The sequence below is a fragment of the Leptonychotes weddellii genome, chromosome 5 (assembly GCF_054177405.1).
Source record: "Leptonychotes weddellii isolate Sample4059 chromosome 5, ASM5417740v2, whole genome shotgun sequence".
Lineage (NCBI taxonomy): Eukaryota > Metazoa > Chordata > Mammalia > Carnivora > Phocidae > Leptonychotes > Leptonychotes weddellii.
Window position 1 is genome coordinate 124,981,193 of NC_138373.1, and position 16,033 is coordinate 124,997,225.

Consider the following 16,033-nt stretch of genomic DNA (forward strand, 5'->3'; position numbering starts at 1 on the left):
CAGTCAGAGAAAGACAAATACCACGTTTTCACTCACATGTGGAATTTAAGAAACAAATGAACAAAAAAAAATTTTAAAAATCAGACTCTATTTTTAAATAGAGAATAAATTGGTGGTTGCCAGAGGGGATGTAGGTGAGGAGAAACGTGAAATAGATAAAAGGAATTAAGAGTATATTTATCTTGATGAGCCCTGAGAAATGTACAGAATTGCTGAATCATTATATTGTACACCTGAAACTAATATATCACTGTATGTTAATTATACTTGAATAAAAAATATATTAGACAAAAGAAATATATCAGGTTGTAAGTCTTATTTATAACTAATATTTTATCTTTACTTTCCCTGAAAACACAACTTAGTAAATTTAGAAACTGAGGAAAGTTAGAGATTGTTGACTGAATGCTTTAACTGTATCACTCTGAGCAAAATCCAACATGCTCTGAAAAAAATGTACTCTCATCTCTCATTTTAATCTATGACCTTATTTTCACAATGCATTATTTTAGGCAATAAAAGACTTTTAGATTGTTACTACTACCATGACTTTATTCCTAACAGCTTTGTGCTCCACCCCCTGAAACCCGTAAAAACACACTCTGTTTTCCCCCACAATATCATAAAAGTAAATCTGGCTTTACTTCTAAGTTCCTAATGAACTCTTCTGAACTTGAAAGGCACAGGAAAAACAAACACAAAATTTTGCATTTATTTTTAGATAGTTCACCAAAAAAAAAAAAAAAAATCTAACCATGAATCCTTATCGTCTGGTTTCTCTATAGCCTCATAGATCATTTTCTATTTGGTATTCACATTTCTAGAAAACCACGGAGATCTAAGAAAAAAGGCTAAGTCCAAGACTTAAAAACAAAAAAAACCTCCTAACAAGATTTTGATTTATTATTTATAGTTAGGCCACCCCTTCTCCATGCTGGCTCAAGAACTTGTATATCCTTTAGCATACATTTTGCACTTCGTTATAATTTCTTGTTTACTGCCAGTCTCCCCCAATAGCATTCAAATATACCCTGCTTCTGACCTATACAGTAAGCACACAGTATTTATTGAATAGAATATAAGCTGTGAAAAGTACCTTCACTCCACTCCAAACCAGAAACCAAGTGCATGCACATCTCAGACTCCTAATTCCCTCAGGTCAATCCACTTCCAATTCATACTAATTCTATTTCCTAAATATGTCTTGAGTCCATCTACTGTTTTCCAACTCCACTACCATTAAGTTAGTTCATCTCTTAGACTACTCAGTTTCCTAACCTAGTCTCCCCGCCCCCGGTCTTGTTCTCTTTTCAAGTACGTTCTCCACATTGCAGCCAAAGTGATTTTTCTTAAAGAGAAAATTTGATTGTCTCATTTAACCTGATTAAAATCCTTCAACACTTCTGTTCACCTCCAGCTCTCTTTGAACATACTATTCCCTCTCTCTGAAATAATTTTCTACATCCTTCTGTCCCTCACAACCCTGGCTTTTACTCATCACTCAGCAGCTCAAACATCAACTTTCCCCAAGAAGCCTTCCTCCTCCCCAATTCCGGGTACGATGTGCCTTCACAAACTTCCACAGCACTCTGTACTACTACCATTATATATCATTACACATAACTGACATAAATTTATAATTACCTCTATATTTATCTACATACCTCAGTACACTGCAAGCTGTGTTAGGGTAAGGATAATGTTTGGCCATCCTCTTTGCCACTAAGCTTAGGGAGTTGGGGGGACTAGGAGAAGATGATTACAGCCTCTGCCAATGCCTCAATTCTTAGTGGCGAACACAAATTGAGAATTTCATTTTTAAAAAGATACCAACAGCTTATTGAGATATAATTCCACATCACACAATAACCCATTTCAAGTATAGAATTGAAAGAGTTTTAGTATATTAAGAGTTGTGTAACCATCACCACAATCAATTTTAGAACACTTCTTATCATGCTAAAAAGAAATGGTATACCCATTGGCAGTCACTCCCCATTTCCCCTCAACACCTCTAGCCTTTGACAACCATTAATCTATCTTCTATCTCTATATATTGCCTATTCTGAACATTTCATATAAATGGAATCATCCAATATGTGTTCTTTTGTGACTGGCTACCTTTACTTAAGCATAATGTCATTAAGATTCATCTATGTTGTATCAAGTATTAGTACTTTGTTTCTTTTTATTGCCAAATAATACTCCACGGATTCCAGTAACATAATATAGGGCATTTTATTTATCCATTCAACTGATAGACATTTGTGTTGCTCCCACTTTTTGGCTTTTATGAATAATGCTGCTATAAACATTAATGTACAAATTTTGTGTAGTCAGCTGTTTTCAATTCTCTTGGATATATACCAAGGAGTATAACTGTTGGGTTATAAGGTAACTCTATGTCTAACATTTTGAGGAACTGCCAGACTGTTTCAAAAGTGGCTGCATCATTTCATATTACCACCAGCAGTGTAGAAGGTTCTAATTTCTCCAAACCCTAGTTAATACTTGTTATCATCTGTTATTTTTATTAGAGCCATTCTAGTGGGTGTGAAGTGTGGTTTTGATTTGCATTTCCCTGATGGCTAAGTAATTTCATTCGGTAAATTCTATGAGGGTAGTGTTACCTGTTTTGCTTAAAAATAAAATCCCCCCAGCATTCAATAGCATATGGTACAGAAGAGGCCTTTGATTCTGTTAAGTGAATACATAAAAGCTAGTATGTATTTGGAAGAATTTCTCTTTCAGGTGTGCATGTAATAGGAGATATTAACTGATTGTAGAAAGTAAAGAAGAAAACAGAAGATGCCTCCCTCCGCTTGTGTGTGCATGTGCGCTCTCTCTCTCTAAAAAAAGTTTAATTTAAAAAGAAGTTTATAAACCAGAAAATTAAACAGAATCCCATTTATAGAAAATTATATACTGAATAAAAATCGATAAAGTAGAGTTTACTAAGGTTTAGTAAGGCCTCAGGCCTGAAAATCTGAATAATCTTTTTTTTTTTTTAAAGTAGGCTCCATATCCAACATGGAGCTTGAACTCACGACCCTGAGATCAAAAGTCACATGCTGTACTGCCTGAACCAGCCAGGCATCCCAGTATTTCTTTCTTTCTTTCTTTTTTTTTTTTTATGTTTTTCTATGATACTTTACTTAAATAATTATTCTTAAATGTTTATTTGGGATAAAATACATATAGAACAATAAACAAACTTGAAAGTAAGCCATGTTCTAAAGTGAAAAGGAGATGGAGAGGACAAAGAAGCAAGAGCAAAAGACACTGAAAGCTTAGTAATTACTTAAGGCTTTTTCATGTATATCACAAGGTAGGTAAAAGTGTTGAGATGATCATTTAAAGACATTTTATTGTAAAAAAAAAAATGGTGGTCAAAAGAGTTAAGTAGGAACAGATGTTTTGTAATGAAAAAAAAAAACCTGAATATGAGACAGTTTTTATGCAGACTGTTCATGTACTTGGAAAGGATATACAGATTGCTGAACATGTCATCTGTTCCAATCTTTTAAGAAAAACTACACAAATTAACATACTTTTGAGAAAAACAATAGCTCTTAATGAAATACAGTGTCACGATCTGGCAATAGCAGCATCAAAATCTTTTGTGGAAAACAAACATCTACAAAGAAACATCATGTTCAAATCACAAGCTAAAACACTGACTTATTTCACGCAAAGTCTAGAACACAAAGAGTACACCAGGTTAACATGAAGAAATTCTGAAGCATATATAAGTCCAATGTAAAAAGAGTTAAATAAAATCCAATACAGCCTCTATATGATTATATTCCAATTAAAAATAAGCATTTTTTAAAATATCATCTAATCACTGATGGTATTAACTATGATTATCCACGTTCACCAGACATATGGTCTGGTTACCAAATAACTATCCATTTCAAAATTAAACTCTCCTGAAAGAAAAGAAAAAAACAAAACAAAACACTTCAGTACTGAAGATATTCAAAAGAGCATTCTGGATCCAAAACAAAAAACAAAAAAATGTAATTTCAGCTCAAATATGACTTAATAATCAAGCTAAAGTAATGCTTTTTAAGTGAATCTCTCCCTGCAGAATATCTCACTCAATGCACATAAGGCATTTAAAAAGATTACTAAGAAGGTGACAGCTGAGGAATGCCTTCATTTCTTTTCATGGTTTCTACCGAATGTCATTTCAGAAATGCCTATACAACACATGACAATGTGGAATGTCTCCACCCATGAAAGAGCATTCGAGTCAAGCAAGCACACTTAGGGCAGTAACACAGTGCTCAAGTTTGTCTTTTTATGGTTAGCCAGCATAACAATGAAAAGATAAACAACCAAAATACAAATAAGGTCAGAAAATACTGGCATATAGCGATCCACAGTGAAAGTGTTATTTAGAAAAACAAAAAACAAAAAAAAACTGTGATTAAAATCATTTGAAAATATGAATTAACTTCTAATGCCAGTATGCTAAGGACTCCTTTCCTAAACCAACAACCAACAATTTGTCTGAAAAAAATTCATTTTTAAAATATGTTGCATAAATGGAGCAAAATTCTGCTTATATTGGTAATCAGGAATATATTCCATTTCAAAAATAAATCTAAGATCCTGCTAAATTTTGACTATAACAACGGCTACCTCTGCATTTTAAGCATTGTAAAAGTAAGTTAATGGTATAAGCACTTTTATTACAATATCTTTAATGTCTGTTAATTCTGTTGTATTTACTCACACAAACTGTCATCATTTGGTTTTCTATGATCTCAGCCCTTCACAAGATTGGTCTACAATGTGTTCAATTTTTTTTTAACCAACAAACTTTTACTGTGCACCTGCTAAAATAAAATTCAAATACCAAAGAGGATTTAAAGAAAAATGAATCAAAATCCCTATTTGAAGGAATCCACTATTTTGTCTGGAGATAAGATATACTAATAATAGCAGGAGGCGTATAGGTGCCAAACTTAGAGTTTAAACAGTAATTTAGAGAATCACCATGTGCAGTGGTCATACAAGTCTACACTTTGTGCTTTGAGCTGTTTTAATATAAATAAGCTAGGAAATACATTCCAGAGGAAGATTACACGTGCAAAGGCTTATGGAAATATAAATATGAAACTGGTGGTTCCTAAAATATGAACTGGTGGGTCACTTTCACTGGTTTTCTGAATCTCTCTAGGTAAGTTCTTTTTTGCTCCATCTTGGGTAATCAGGGGCCAAGCACTTGTACTTTAATATGATCTGGCCTGCCACCACCTGAGTGCCATCATATTCTACCAAAAGGAGGACACAGGGAATAGAGTCATTCATGAAATCTGTTCATCCTCAAATACTCTCTCTACTTGCATGAAAGACTATCAAGAACATTTCTGGTCAATACAGTAATAATGTTATAGACTGACATGAATTCCCACTTTCCTTTATTTATCTGGATACCATAGCCTTTTGTTGTTAAAATATTCTTTTTCTTTATGAAAATGGTGATGATAGTATAAGGTGATCACGTTGGCAAAAATTAGGCTATCGTCTTTTAGTCAGTGAAACTTAAGCAAACATTTTACAGGTCTATGAAATGTAAAATTCTGGGAATCAGTGATTTAATGGACAAGTAAATCAAATTTCAAATGATGCTCTCACTTATTACCAATAAGAAAAAAAAATTCTGTTGCCATTTCCAAGTTAAGATCTAAAACATAATTTGGCTGAATTTTGCAAAATGATTTAAAAAATATTTTTATAACTTGGATATTCCTCTAACACAAGGCTTCCAATTAAAATCAAACATGATTAACATTAAAAAGTTTGTTTTACTAATTCATAAGTTAATTCAGTTAATTTTATTAGCATTTCATGTATTATCCCAAGTCCTAATTATAAATACCAATATAATCACTGTTCAAGAAGTAAACTGCAGATTAAGTGGTAATGACAAACTCAAGGTTTTCTTTTTTTTTTTAATTAATACTGATATGACTATCATATAACTTATCTCTATAACTTATCTCTTTTCATTAAAAGTTAAGTGTGTGTGTAAATATATAAACAAAGCATGTACTATAAATGCATACATAAAAATGCCTAAAGCAATAATATAAATTACTATTAGGATAAAGGAAAATAGAGACGGTTAAAGACTAAACTCTATGTCCTAAAAAAAGGAGTTTTTGTTGCTTTTGTAACTTCCTTTGCAACTTCCCAAAGCACTTGATCAAATATTCTGCACATAATGACCAGTCAAAAACAATTTTGGCAGTTCCTAAAAATTAGGGCAGATTCTGAGATTAATTTAGATACAGTACTACTGCATTTGTTACCACAGAAAGCTCATAAAGGGGTTGGCTAGCTAAAACAAAAGTAAATGAAGAAAAAATTGTGTGTGGGGCACCTGGGTGGCTCAGTCGTTAGGCGTCTGCCTTCGGCTCAGGTCATGATCCTGGGGTCCTGGGATCGAGCCCCACATCGGGCTCCCTGCTCGGCGGGAAGCCTGCTTCTCCCTCTCCCACTCCCCCTGCTTGTGTTCCATCTCTCGCTGTCTCTCTCTCTCTGTGTCAAATAAATAAATAACATCTTGAAAAAGAAAAGAAAAAATTGTGTGTGTGTTTCATTTGATTCTCAGCTGATTAACTGAGAAACCTCTAACTACTAATCATCAGCCATAATGACTGAAGATTTAAGAATACTTCTGCAGATTTAAAAGAAGAAATCTAGCATGGTGTTAAGTTTTGGCTTTGGAATCAGATAGACCTGCATGTTAGAATCCAGCTCTGTTGTTTATTATCTTGGTAATGTTGAGCAAGAAAGAAGGGATGCTGTAAGAATTAAATGAGATATTGGTTGTAAAAGCATGTACCACAGTGTTCCACATATAAGAAGTCCTCAGCAAATGTTCACCAGCCAATTTCACTTCTCAATAAAACACTGATAAGTCATCGCTAATATCCAACTCCAACTTAGAATAAACTCAAAAGGACTTCTGGAGGTCCTCAATCTTTCAAAGAGGTATACCAAAATGCCAACACTCCATCTTTTCAACATGACTGTGGAACCCCATAAACTTTCGAAAGAAAAGTGGGGTAAAAACGGCAATAGTTTTCAGGCAGAAAGGGAATGAAAACCAACTTTAGGAACCCTCAAGAAGTAATATGTTATAGCAGTAACAAAATAATTTTCTATACTCCCCATCCCCCATAAAAGTCATCTTTCTAGTCATCTTTTAAAAAAATCACCTAACAAGACTTTTTTTTTTTTTTTTTTAAGATTTTATTTTTAAGTAATCTCTACACCCGACACAGGGCTTGAATGTACAACCCTGAAATCAAGAGTTGCATGGTCCACCAACTAAGCCAGCCAGGTGCTCCTAGACTTTTTTTTTTTTAAGTGCAAGTACTTTTCTTTTGTGAACAGTACTTGTAAAATGCGGGAACAAATTTCTCCTATCTAGTGCTTCTCGCTGGTTGTGCTAGAAAATGCTCAGTCACAGCTTGCAATCACACTAGCTGAAGCACATGAAAGATGGTCTTGGTTATGACACTTGAAAGTCAGACCACAAAACTGCTGCCAGGAAGCACAAAGGCAGCAAGTGCGGAGAAGACACTGTAACAGCAGCAGTGCGGGCACTGGTGCCCTACCAGCGCACCCCATATATGGCCAGGGTTGTCCATTTATTTGCAGGAAGTGAGGGGCCAGTTTGGAGGGGTTAGAAGTTTTGTTTGTTTAGGTGGATTTTTTTTCCTTTTAACGGATTTAGGATGGTTTCAATAAAGAGTTTTAAGGGCCATCAGCATAAAGTGTTACAGTCTTTCAAATAAAAGAATTATGTAGAGAGAATAATTTATATTGCATTCTTTTAAACACATATTACTGTTATTTTTAAGTGATTCAGTAGATTCTTCTAAGATCTTAACAATCCCTCACCCCCCCCAAAATAAACAATAAACTATATTCAGTTGTAAACAGATTTCTCATATATAGCAATTACACTATTCTCTAACAAGAGACTCAATATCCACCGCTCCAATCTCTCTTCCTTTTGGTTGGAAAACACTTTAAGTAGCCCTATTAGAATACTTTTAAGGAGAGTTACATTTCAGGTTAAGATTCAGTGAAAACGGCTTGGCTGAGAAGATGAAGCACTGAAGAAAAGACTGCACAAAAGTATTCCTTTTACCGTCAAGAGGGGAGCCACATATTTTTACAAAGAAGCTTCAAATGGCTCCCTTAAAGTTGATAAAATTTGTATTTTAAGAGCAAAAGGACTGAATACTAAACTTATCTGCAAGTCTGTCTCTATTGAAAAGTAAAAAGGAAAACTTTATTTTAAAACTATAATAGCACAGAACATGGATCTAATTCTACTTTGTATTCCTCTATAAGACGTAGTTCAGACTCTTATGAAGATGGTGGCAAATTAATTGATGACTCAACTAAATATTTTTCTCTCACTTAACCAAGATTTAAACTGGTTTAGGGTTTTTTAATAGGAAGGAAGTTAATATTAAGAACTTGTTAAAAGCTCAAGATATTTTTTAAAAATCTGCACAGAAGATCCACAACAAAGATTTTCATTTGTTTTATGAACAGATAAGTTCTACGATGTGTAAGAACAGTAAGTACTGGATGTGAAGGCTTTATAATTTATCTCACAATATACAAGTAAGTATAAAACTTTGTACTTACAATACAAGGTAAAAGATACAAGTCAATAAATCTTTAGTGAGCACCTAGTATGTGCCAGGTTCTGGAAATACAAACATGTGGGAAATTGGGTCCTTATATTCTATTAGGAAAGACAAACTTAAAAACAAACACAATTCAGTAAGAAGTGTTTCAAAAGCAGCAGAGAGGCAAAATAGAAGATACAATAAGCACCCCAGAAGAAGAGTGTTTCTCCAGTGCCATAATATTACACAAATTCAAAGGACAGAAAGAGGGCGCCTGGGTGGCTCAGTTGGTTAAGCGACTGCCTTCGGCTCAAGTCATGATCCTAGAGTCCCGCATCGGGCTCCCTGCTCAGTGGGGAGTCTGCTTCTCCCTCTGACCCTCCCCCCTCTCGTGTGCTCTCTCTCTCTCATTCTCTCTCTCAAATAAATAAATAAAATCTTTAAAAAAAAAAAAAACAAAGGACAGAAAGATCCCTACTGGCTGGCAATTCCATTGAACTCTGAAGAATAACTAAGATTTGACTGGCAAAGAAGGGAGGAAGGATATTCTAGCGGCAGAAAAATCATGACCACAGGCATGGAAATAAAAAGGTAAAGAGTAAAAAACAGAACAAATGGAGATACATCAGTTATAAGCTAAATGATGAAACACTTTAAATTTAAGGAGAGGAGTGACACAATGAAAGTGATATTATTAAAAAATTATTTTGATAGCAATATGAATGCTGGATTGGACCAGAGAGAGAATAAAGGCAGAGAAAGCAATTAACCTATTACTATACTCTAGGGATAAAATAATAAAGGTATGAACTAGGTTGATAATGAGAGTAGCAAGGAAAAGAACTGATGCAAAGGCAATTGTGAAGACTGACTGGATATATAGAGACAAGGGGATGAATAAACAATAACTGAGATAAGTATCTTGATCCAGAGACTGATGACATCATTAAAAGAATCAGAGGTATCAATGAGAAGAGTAGGCTTGGTGAAGAAAGATTTAAGTTTTATTTCAGGTTGAATTCAAAGAAATTCCTGACAATGATGTAAAACTAACAACTGAATATTACTTAGACTGAAAATAGGATACAGGTAAAGTCTAAAGATATGAAAACATATATACATATGTATTGAAACTGTTGTGATAGAAGTAGAGTATAAAACTGATTTATAACTATGAAGATTCATGTTTGAATAAGAATCCCTTGAAGAAATCACAAAGCTAAATGTAAATGCTGTAACTGCTATTCTATGGCAGAGGCGGTTAACCTCTATTTACTATATTACTACTTAAAAATACATTTTTAAATATAAAATCACAACACAGTGAATAATATTTCATTTTAAATCAATACATCATCACCAGAAAAATGGAAATGAGGCACTGGAGCTCTGCAGAAATGTGAGAACTGGAAACTGACTTGGAAGTTACTGGCACAGAGGAAGTAGGTAAGATTTTAAGGTAAAATCAAAGGTTAAACTCAACACTGTTGGAAGAAATCTCAGTCCTACGTTTATGCATACCAGTATCAGTAGTAATCAGCAATAAGGCATTCTACAGAAACCTCTATTACTCTCCTAAAATCTTTATAATGTATACTGAAATATAGATACAGATCACAAGGCAGAAAACTCGACCAGATACCTATAAAATCAGAACTGATTAATGCTCACCAATAAAAATGAAAATCTACTCTAGACCTCAGTTGCAGAAAATGAGAAGTTTACTTTAGCTTCAATACTGTTCAGTATTGTTTTCTAGCTATGGGAGTCAGGGGGAGGGAGGCTATTCTAGAGACGAAGACAGGAAATTTGACAAGAACACTGCTTTTTCTCCAATATGGATGACATACTTCTATACAAAAAGAATAGCTGAAAATTAAGTAGCTTTTGTAACCTCTAATGAAAAGGCACATTCAACCAATAAACTTTTAAATATAAGCTGCTTACATTAAAAATGGAAGTAAAATATTAGATTAAGTATATTTATGGGTTGTGAAATTTCTAAAACTTTTCTCCTGACAGTGAAATTTAAGACACTTGATTAAAACCAAAAAGGTAAATGAATATTCCAAAAGACTAATCAATAATTAATCTAGCAAAAACATTTTAGGTATCATATGATCTTTTGAGAAGTTAAATTAAAAAAACACTATTCAAGGGTTATTAAATCAGTGGGTCAAAATGTTTTATAACTTAAGTATTTAAAACAAGCAGCATTCAAGAAATTTCTTAAAAGCTTAAAATTTTCTTGTGATTCTTTTTTAAAAAGTTTTATTTATCACCTTTCACTATCTGTTGTCCTGAATTTGCCCAAAGCAAACTCCTTGTTCTCACAGTCACAATGGGGAAAAAAGTACAAGAGTTGATAAAAAAGAAATGAGAGTGGAGAAAACATGATAAAAATTTTAGTACTTGATATTTTAAAGACTTTAGCGTCAGTGACTTAAGGAATGTGCAGATAAACTACAAAAAGATATTATGCAAATAATTATGCATAACTTTGAAACTTCTGCTTAAAAGCTTCTCAGCTAAAAAAAAATACCCAATTAAGACTATACCTATATGGTGCCGAACTAACTACTGAATTCAGTTTATCAGGAAAATATTGATAAATCTGCTGATTCTTGCAACATGTACAAACTGAGAGGGAAAAAAACCCTTAAAGAGTCTGTTACATGTATTTTCTCTTCCTACTGAGGCCAATATTACACCAATATAAGCATTAGAAAATTTCCTCTTCCTCCAAGTCAATACAATGGGGTCCCTCCACAAGTGTGAAAACTTTAAATTTCTATTTGACAATTTTAATAAAACATATTGATGTAAACCATTATCCAACTGTACCTTGACCCAAGCATACAATAACTGTGTCTTTCAGAATCAATTCCCTACTAAAACATATAAATTGCACTTGAACGATCCTTCATCTTACATAACTACATTATCATTTTTAGTGCCAAAAGTTTCTTTCATGCTCAATGCCATGTTTTTAGAATCTAGAGTTTGCTATGCTTTAAAATAAACCTCAGCCAAATAAAAAGTATGCTATACTTTAGAGACTCTAAATTTACGGAATAGAAAAACAACTACAGACCGCGCTATATTTTTACTAGGTGCCACATTCTGAATTCCAGATTTGTCCTGCAATTTGTCAGTGATTTCAATCCATCAAGTCAACTTTGTAAACAAAGGCTATAAGCCAAGTTTGATACGAGAATTCAGTTAAATAAAACTTAAAACGGTCATCATTCACCGAACAGGAAGCAGTAAAAGGAAAATGCCACCACACACCTTTTAAAAAGGCAGCAAGGCAATATTCATAAAATATAAAGCCTTAAGTTTCAACCTCTCAAACAAGTTTTTGTTACAGTATTAAATAAAATACAGCTATGATCTTCCACGTATAACTAAGTCAACTTTGAGACAGTTTACAAATCTTCATTTTAAGGGGAAACTATTGCTGTAAAGTCGTTTTCTAAGTAATTCCAAATTGCCCACTAAGAAAATGGAAAGAGTCTATGTCTTGTCACCTATTACCGTCACTTAAAAATTGCTTTTTATGCAGAACTCTACGTGGTTGTGTTGCTTTTGGCCTGTTAAAGGCAAAGCAACATTATCTCTGGATTGCCAATAGTTTCTCCTTATTTGGCTAACATTGAGAGATCCCAATCAGACTACTATAAAACTTTAACATGCACAAAGCATCCATTTTGAGAAAAGTTTGTGAACAGCTTTCTTTTTTTCCACCCCCAAAAGGAAAATCAGAGTTTGGTAATCGGCTCTGAAAAGCGTGCCCCGTGTTTATTCTTCTCTTTCTAACCCCAGTGCACACCCCAAGACGTGAGGCTCGAGGATCTCTGACACTGCGGCAAACTCTTCTCCGAAAGACACTTCAGTACAATCGGGTCCGGCGGTGGGCAAGCCCTTCTGAACGCTTCCTTACCTTATCCACCTCCATCCCTTCCCTTTCACCCGGAGCAGATCAGCTAATTACACCCCATTTCCCCCTCCCCAACGACCAAGAGTAATAAAGGAGAAAACAGGAAATCGTCGCTCAGGCACTACGCTTAGGGCTCTTGATTACTATTATTATCATCATCATTTGTAATCAAGTCCTAAAAACTACAGCAAATCCAATGCCCACCTACAAGCCAAAGACGTCCATCTGCCCAAGTGTCCCTAATGCCCCTTGTTGGTCGTTTTCTTTAGCATCTCCCGTCGTCCAAGTATATCACTGACATCGGGCCCAGGTACAACCCCAGTACACCCCACCCGGTCTCGACCCCAAATCCCAGACACACGTCCACAAATGGCCCTGGGGCCCCAAGCTGATCACAGTCCCTTTTTCCTCTGCCCCGGAAATCACCCGGTTCCCAACTCCAGCATCAACTAGTCTGAAGGGGGCCTCAAGCCAGAAGCCCTCCCTCCACCAGTTCTCTCCCCCCTCCCTCTCGGGAAGCCGCCCCCTCACCCCGCAGCAGGGAGTCTCCCGCCGCCCCCAGCCTCCAGAGGCCGAGAGCGCAGAGAAGGCCCCAGCGGAAGGCCGACGAGAACCCGCAGAATCAGGAGAGCCGGCGGCAGGGTGCACAGACCTGGTGCAGGGCAGTGAGTCCGTCCACATTGGCGTAATTGATGTCCGCGCCGCGGTGCAGCAGCTTGAGGACTTCGTCCGTGTCGCCGCTGGAGCAAGCGGCCAGAAAGACGGCGCCATCGTCGAACTTCACCTTGGTCTTCTGGCGCTTCACCACGGGAGGCTCGAGGTCCGTCTCGGAGCCGATCCAGCGCTTCAGCTGCTCGTTCCGCTTCTGCTTCGCGTCCGCCATCTTCATCCCCTCTCCTGCCGCCGGGTCTTCTTATCGCGAGGGGGGGGAAAGGGGGAGGCGGAGAGGGAAAAGAGGGGAGGCAGGGGGTGTGTGACTGTTTCTATGAGTGCGGGCCAGAAGAGGGCTGGGAACCGGGAGGAGACGCTCGAGACTTCCACTATCCCACAGAGCACTGGGGCGGCTCGCCCGGCCGAGCGGACCTCCCTTCCTACCCCAGAAGCCCTCCCGCCCCCGGCCCGGCCACCCGTCACCGGCGGCCAATCTAACGTAACTTCGCGAGATCCGGACAGGGAGGCGCCCTTCGGCCAGTGCGCATGCGCCGTAGGCCTGTGCCCGCCCCTGGAAGAGCGCTCCCGCGAACTGCGGCGGGGGCGGCCAGGCCACCGGAGGGAAGCGGGTGTGGTTCAGGGCCCCCGGGCTGCGGGGGCTGGGACCAACCTGGAAGGGCGGAGACACGGAAGGAAGGTTGTCCCGCCTGGCTGAGGGCTCCTGGGGTTCCGGAGGCCAACAGTTGGGCTGTACGGCGCCTGTACCGGGCCGACCTGCCTCCAGGGCTGTCTGAGCTCCGCAGAGTCGTTCGCTCAGGGCGGAGGATTTTCCTATTGGCTGCGTTATTTGAATGGAATGGAGGATAGGACGTGAATTAGGCGCTTGTGATTTCTCTTTCTGAGGAACTCGGATGAACTTGGGCATGTCAGTATTGATAAGCTCTTAAAAGTGGGGTCTGTGTAGCCGAGGGCTCTGGTGTCAGTTACCCCAGACCTCAGTCCTAGGTGACCGCCTGGTAAGAAGGGTTGACCTGCGGTTAATTGCGGTGGCTTCCTGCCAACCTCCACTGTAGAAACGTCTTTCCTCTTATGCTTGTTTTTTTGTTGCTTTGTTTTGTTTTTTCTCTCACGCGTATTTCGAGTCCTCTTACCCTTTCTTCAGTGCTCTAAGCCTGCCTTGTACTACCAATGACTTTAGCTCAGCCTTGTTACTGGTCCTAACCTTTTAAGGGATTTCTGGTTCCCGCTCCATTGCTTTCTAAGGATGGGTAAAGACCCAGCTGCTTCTAGAGTTCAAAGGAATGTTAATATTACGCAATTAATTCATTTGGTATTTATTGAATATTTACTATGAGCCGGTCGTTGTTCTAGGCACTGGCGATCCATTGACCATAATGAGATATTTAAACCACCTTTTGAGGTTACGTGTCCAGAAAAAAAAGACTTTGTAAATCGTTATAATCATGAAAAAAAAAGCCTTTTATTTTTGTCTTGTTTGACACCACACACAAGACTTGTAACAATAGCTAAAGTCTTTCAAGCCATCTATTTGCAGTCTCCACCAATTGATATATTTTTTTAAACACTCCATTGTTTTCATCCACTACAGTTTTAGAACATTTAGAGCCAAAGTAAGAAAACTCATTACTTTTTACCATTAAATGGAATTTTAGGGATCATCTAGACTGATTCCCCAAAGAACTAATTAACTAATTTTACTCAGCAGCAGGATTAGGATTCCTTCAGCAAGTATTCCTGTACTGGGCAGGCATTGTTCTAGATGCTGGGGATGCAGCAGTGAACAATTAAGCTTTTCTTATCCTCCCGTAGACTACACTGCAGCCTGTCATACTGAGAAAATAATTGAGTGAAATGCAAGTAGGAAGCCACCTGCAAGACTGAATTTTCTGAAATGCAAAAACTAGGGTAATAATAGAACCCAAATTAGGGTAAAAATATTTCCTCTGGAAATATTGTAGAAAGAGAAAGTGAGTGTAACATGCATAAAATGCACCAATGGTAATAATCAGACCTTTGAATAATGATGGTGTTAGGAGCTGAAGAACTGTTAGTGCTAAAATAAAATTTCTATTCACTCTAAGAGCTCCAGAATATAGCTCTTATAATAAAAGAAAGGAATCTGAGAACTGCCGTGTCAGCTTTTCTGTCTACCTAGAAAAACTGACAAACTTATCTTTACTGTTTCCCAAGAATGTTATGGTCTTAAAAGTGCTCTGAAATACAGGTTGGTATCTCAAGGTTTCATGTGGACAAGAGTTTGATGGGAAGTATGCTGTTTTGGATTCAAGTACTTCAAAATGTAGAATTAATAAAATGACAGTTTATTAATAAACCATAAATAGCTAAGTACCAGTTACCAAAGGCTAGCAGTCAAAAACAAAACAAACACAACAAAAGCCCACCTGGGCTATTGTATGCAAATTTCATTGAGTTTAGCTTTCCTTCCCCAGCTCTAAGGGTCACCAAGTTCCATGTTAATCTATTGGAAGTAGTCTTAAACTGCACCCCTGCTTTGCCTTGTAGGGAGGATTTTTTTTTTTAATGATATTATTGAATTAATACTGAAGACCTATGGCTAATTCCAGAAGAGGCAAAACTTCTTATTTAAAAAACAACACAAAGCTAATCACTTCATAATACTTTAGTAGCTGAGTGAACTTCAAACTTTAAGCAGAAGAAGAAATGAAAATACAAAATAAAAATTGAACTGTATTAATTTGCTAACTGGTTTTCTTTGCTGCAGCAAATC

At 37.0% G+C, this 16,033-nt stretch overlaps 1 protein-coding gene across 7 annotated transcripts in view; it reads right to left on the minus strand.

Moving 5' to 3' along the window:
* Window positions 1-13,754, minus strand: part of PPP1R12A (protein phosphatase 1 regulatory subunit 12A) — a 142,951-nt gene extending 129,197 nt beyond the window's left edge. For 4 of the 7 annotated variants that reach the window (XM_081822124.1, XM_081822119.1, XM_081822117.1 and 1 more), the window contains exon 1: window positions 13,265-13,753. In XM_081822124.1, coding sequence (XP_081678250.1) covers window positions 13,265-13,501 — 237 coding nt within the window. In that variant the 5' untranslated portion in view covers window positions 13,502-13,753. Of the gene's footprint in view, window positions 1-13,264 lie in introns of all 7 variants that reach the window. The other 3 variants (XM_081822121.1, XM_081822122.1, XM_081822118.1) reach the window with 2 other exon arrangements.
* Window positions 13,755-16,033: the final 2,279 nt, after the last annotated feature.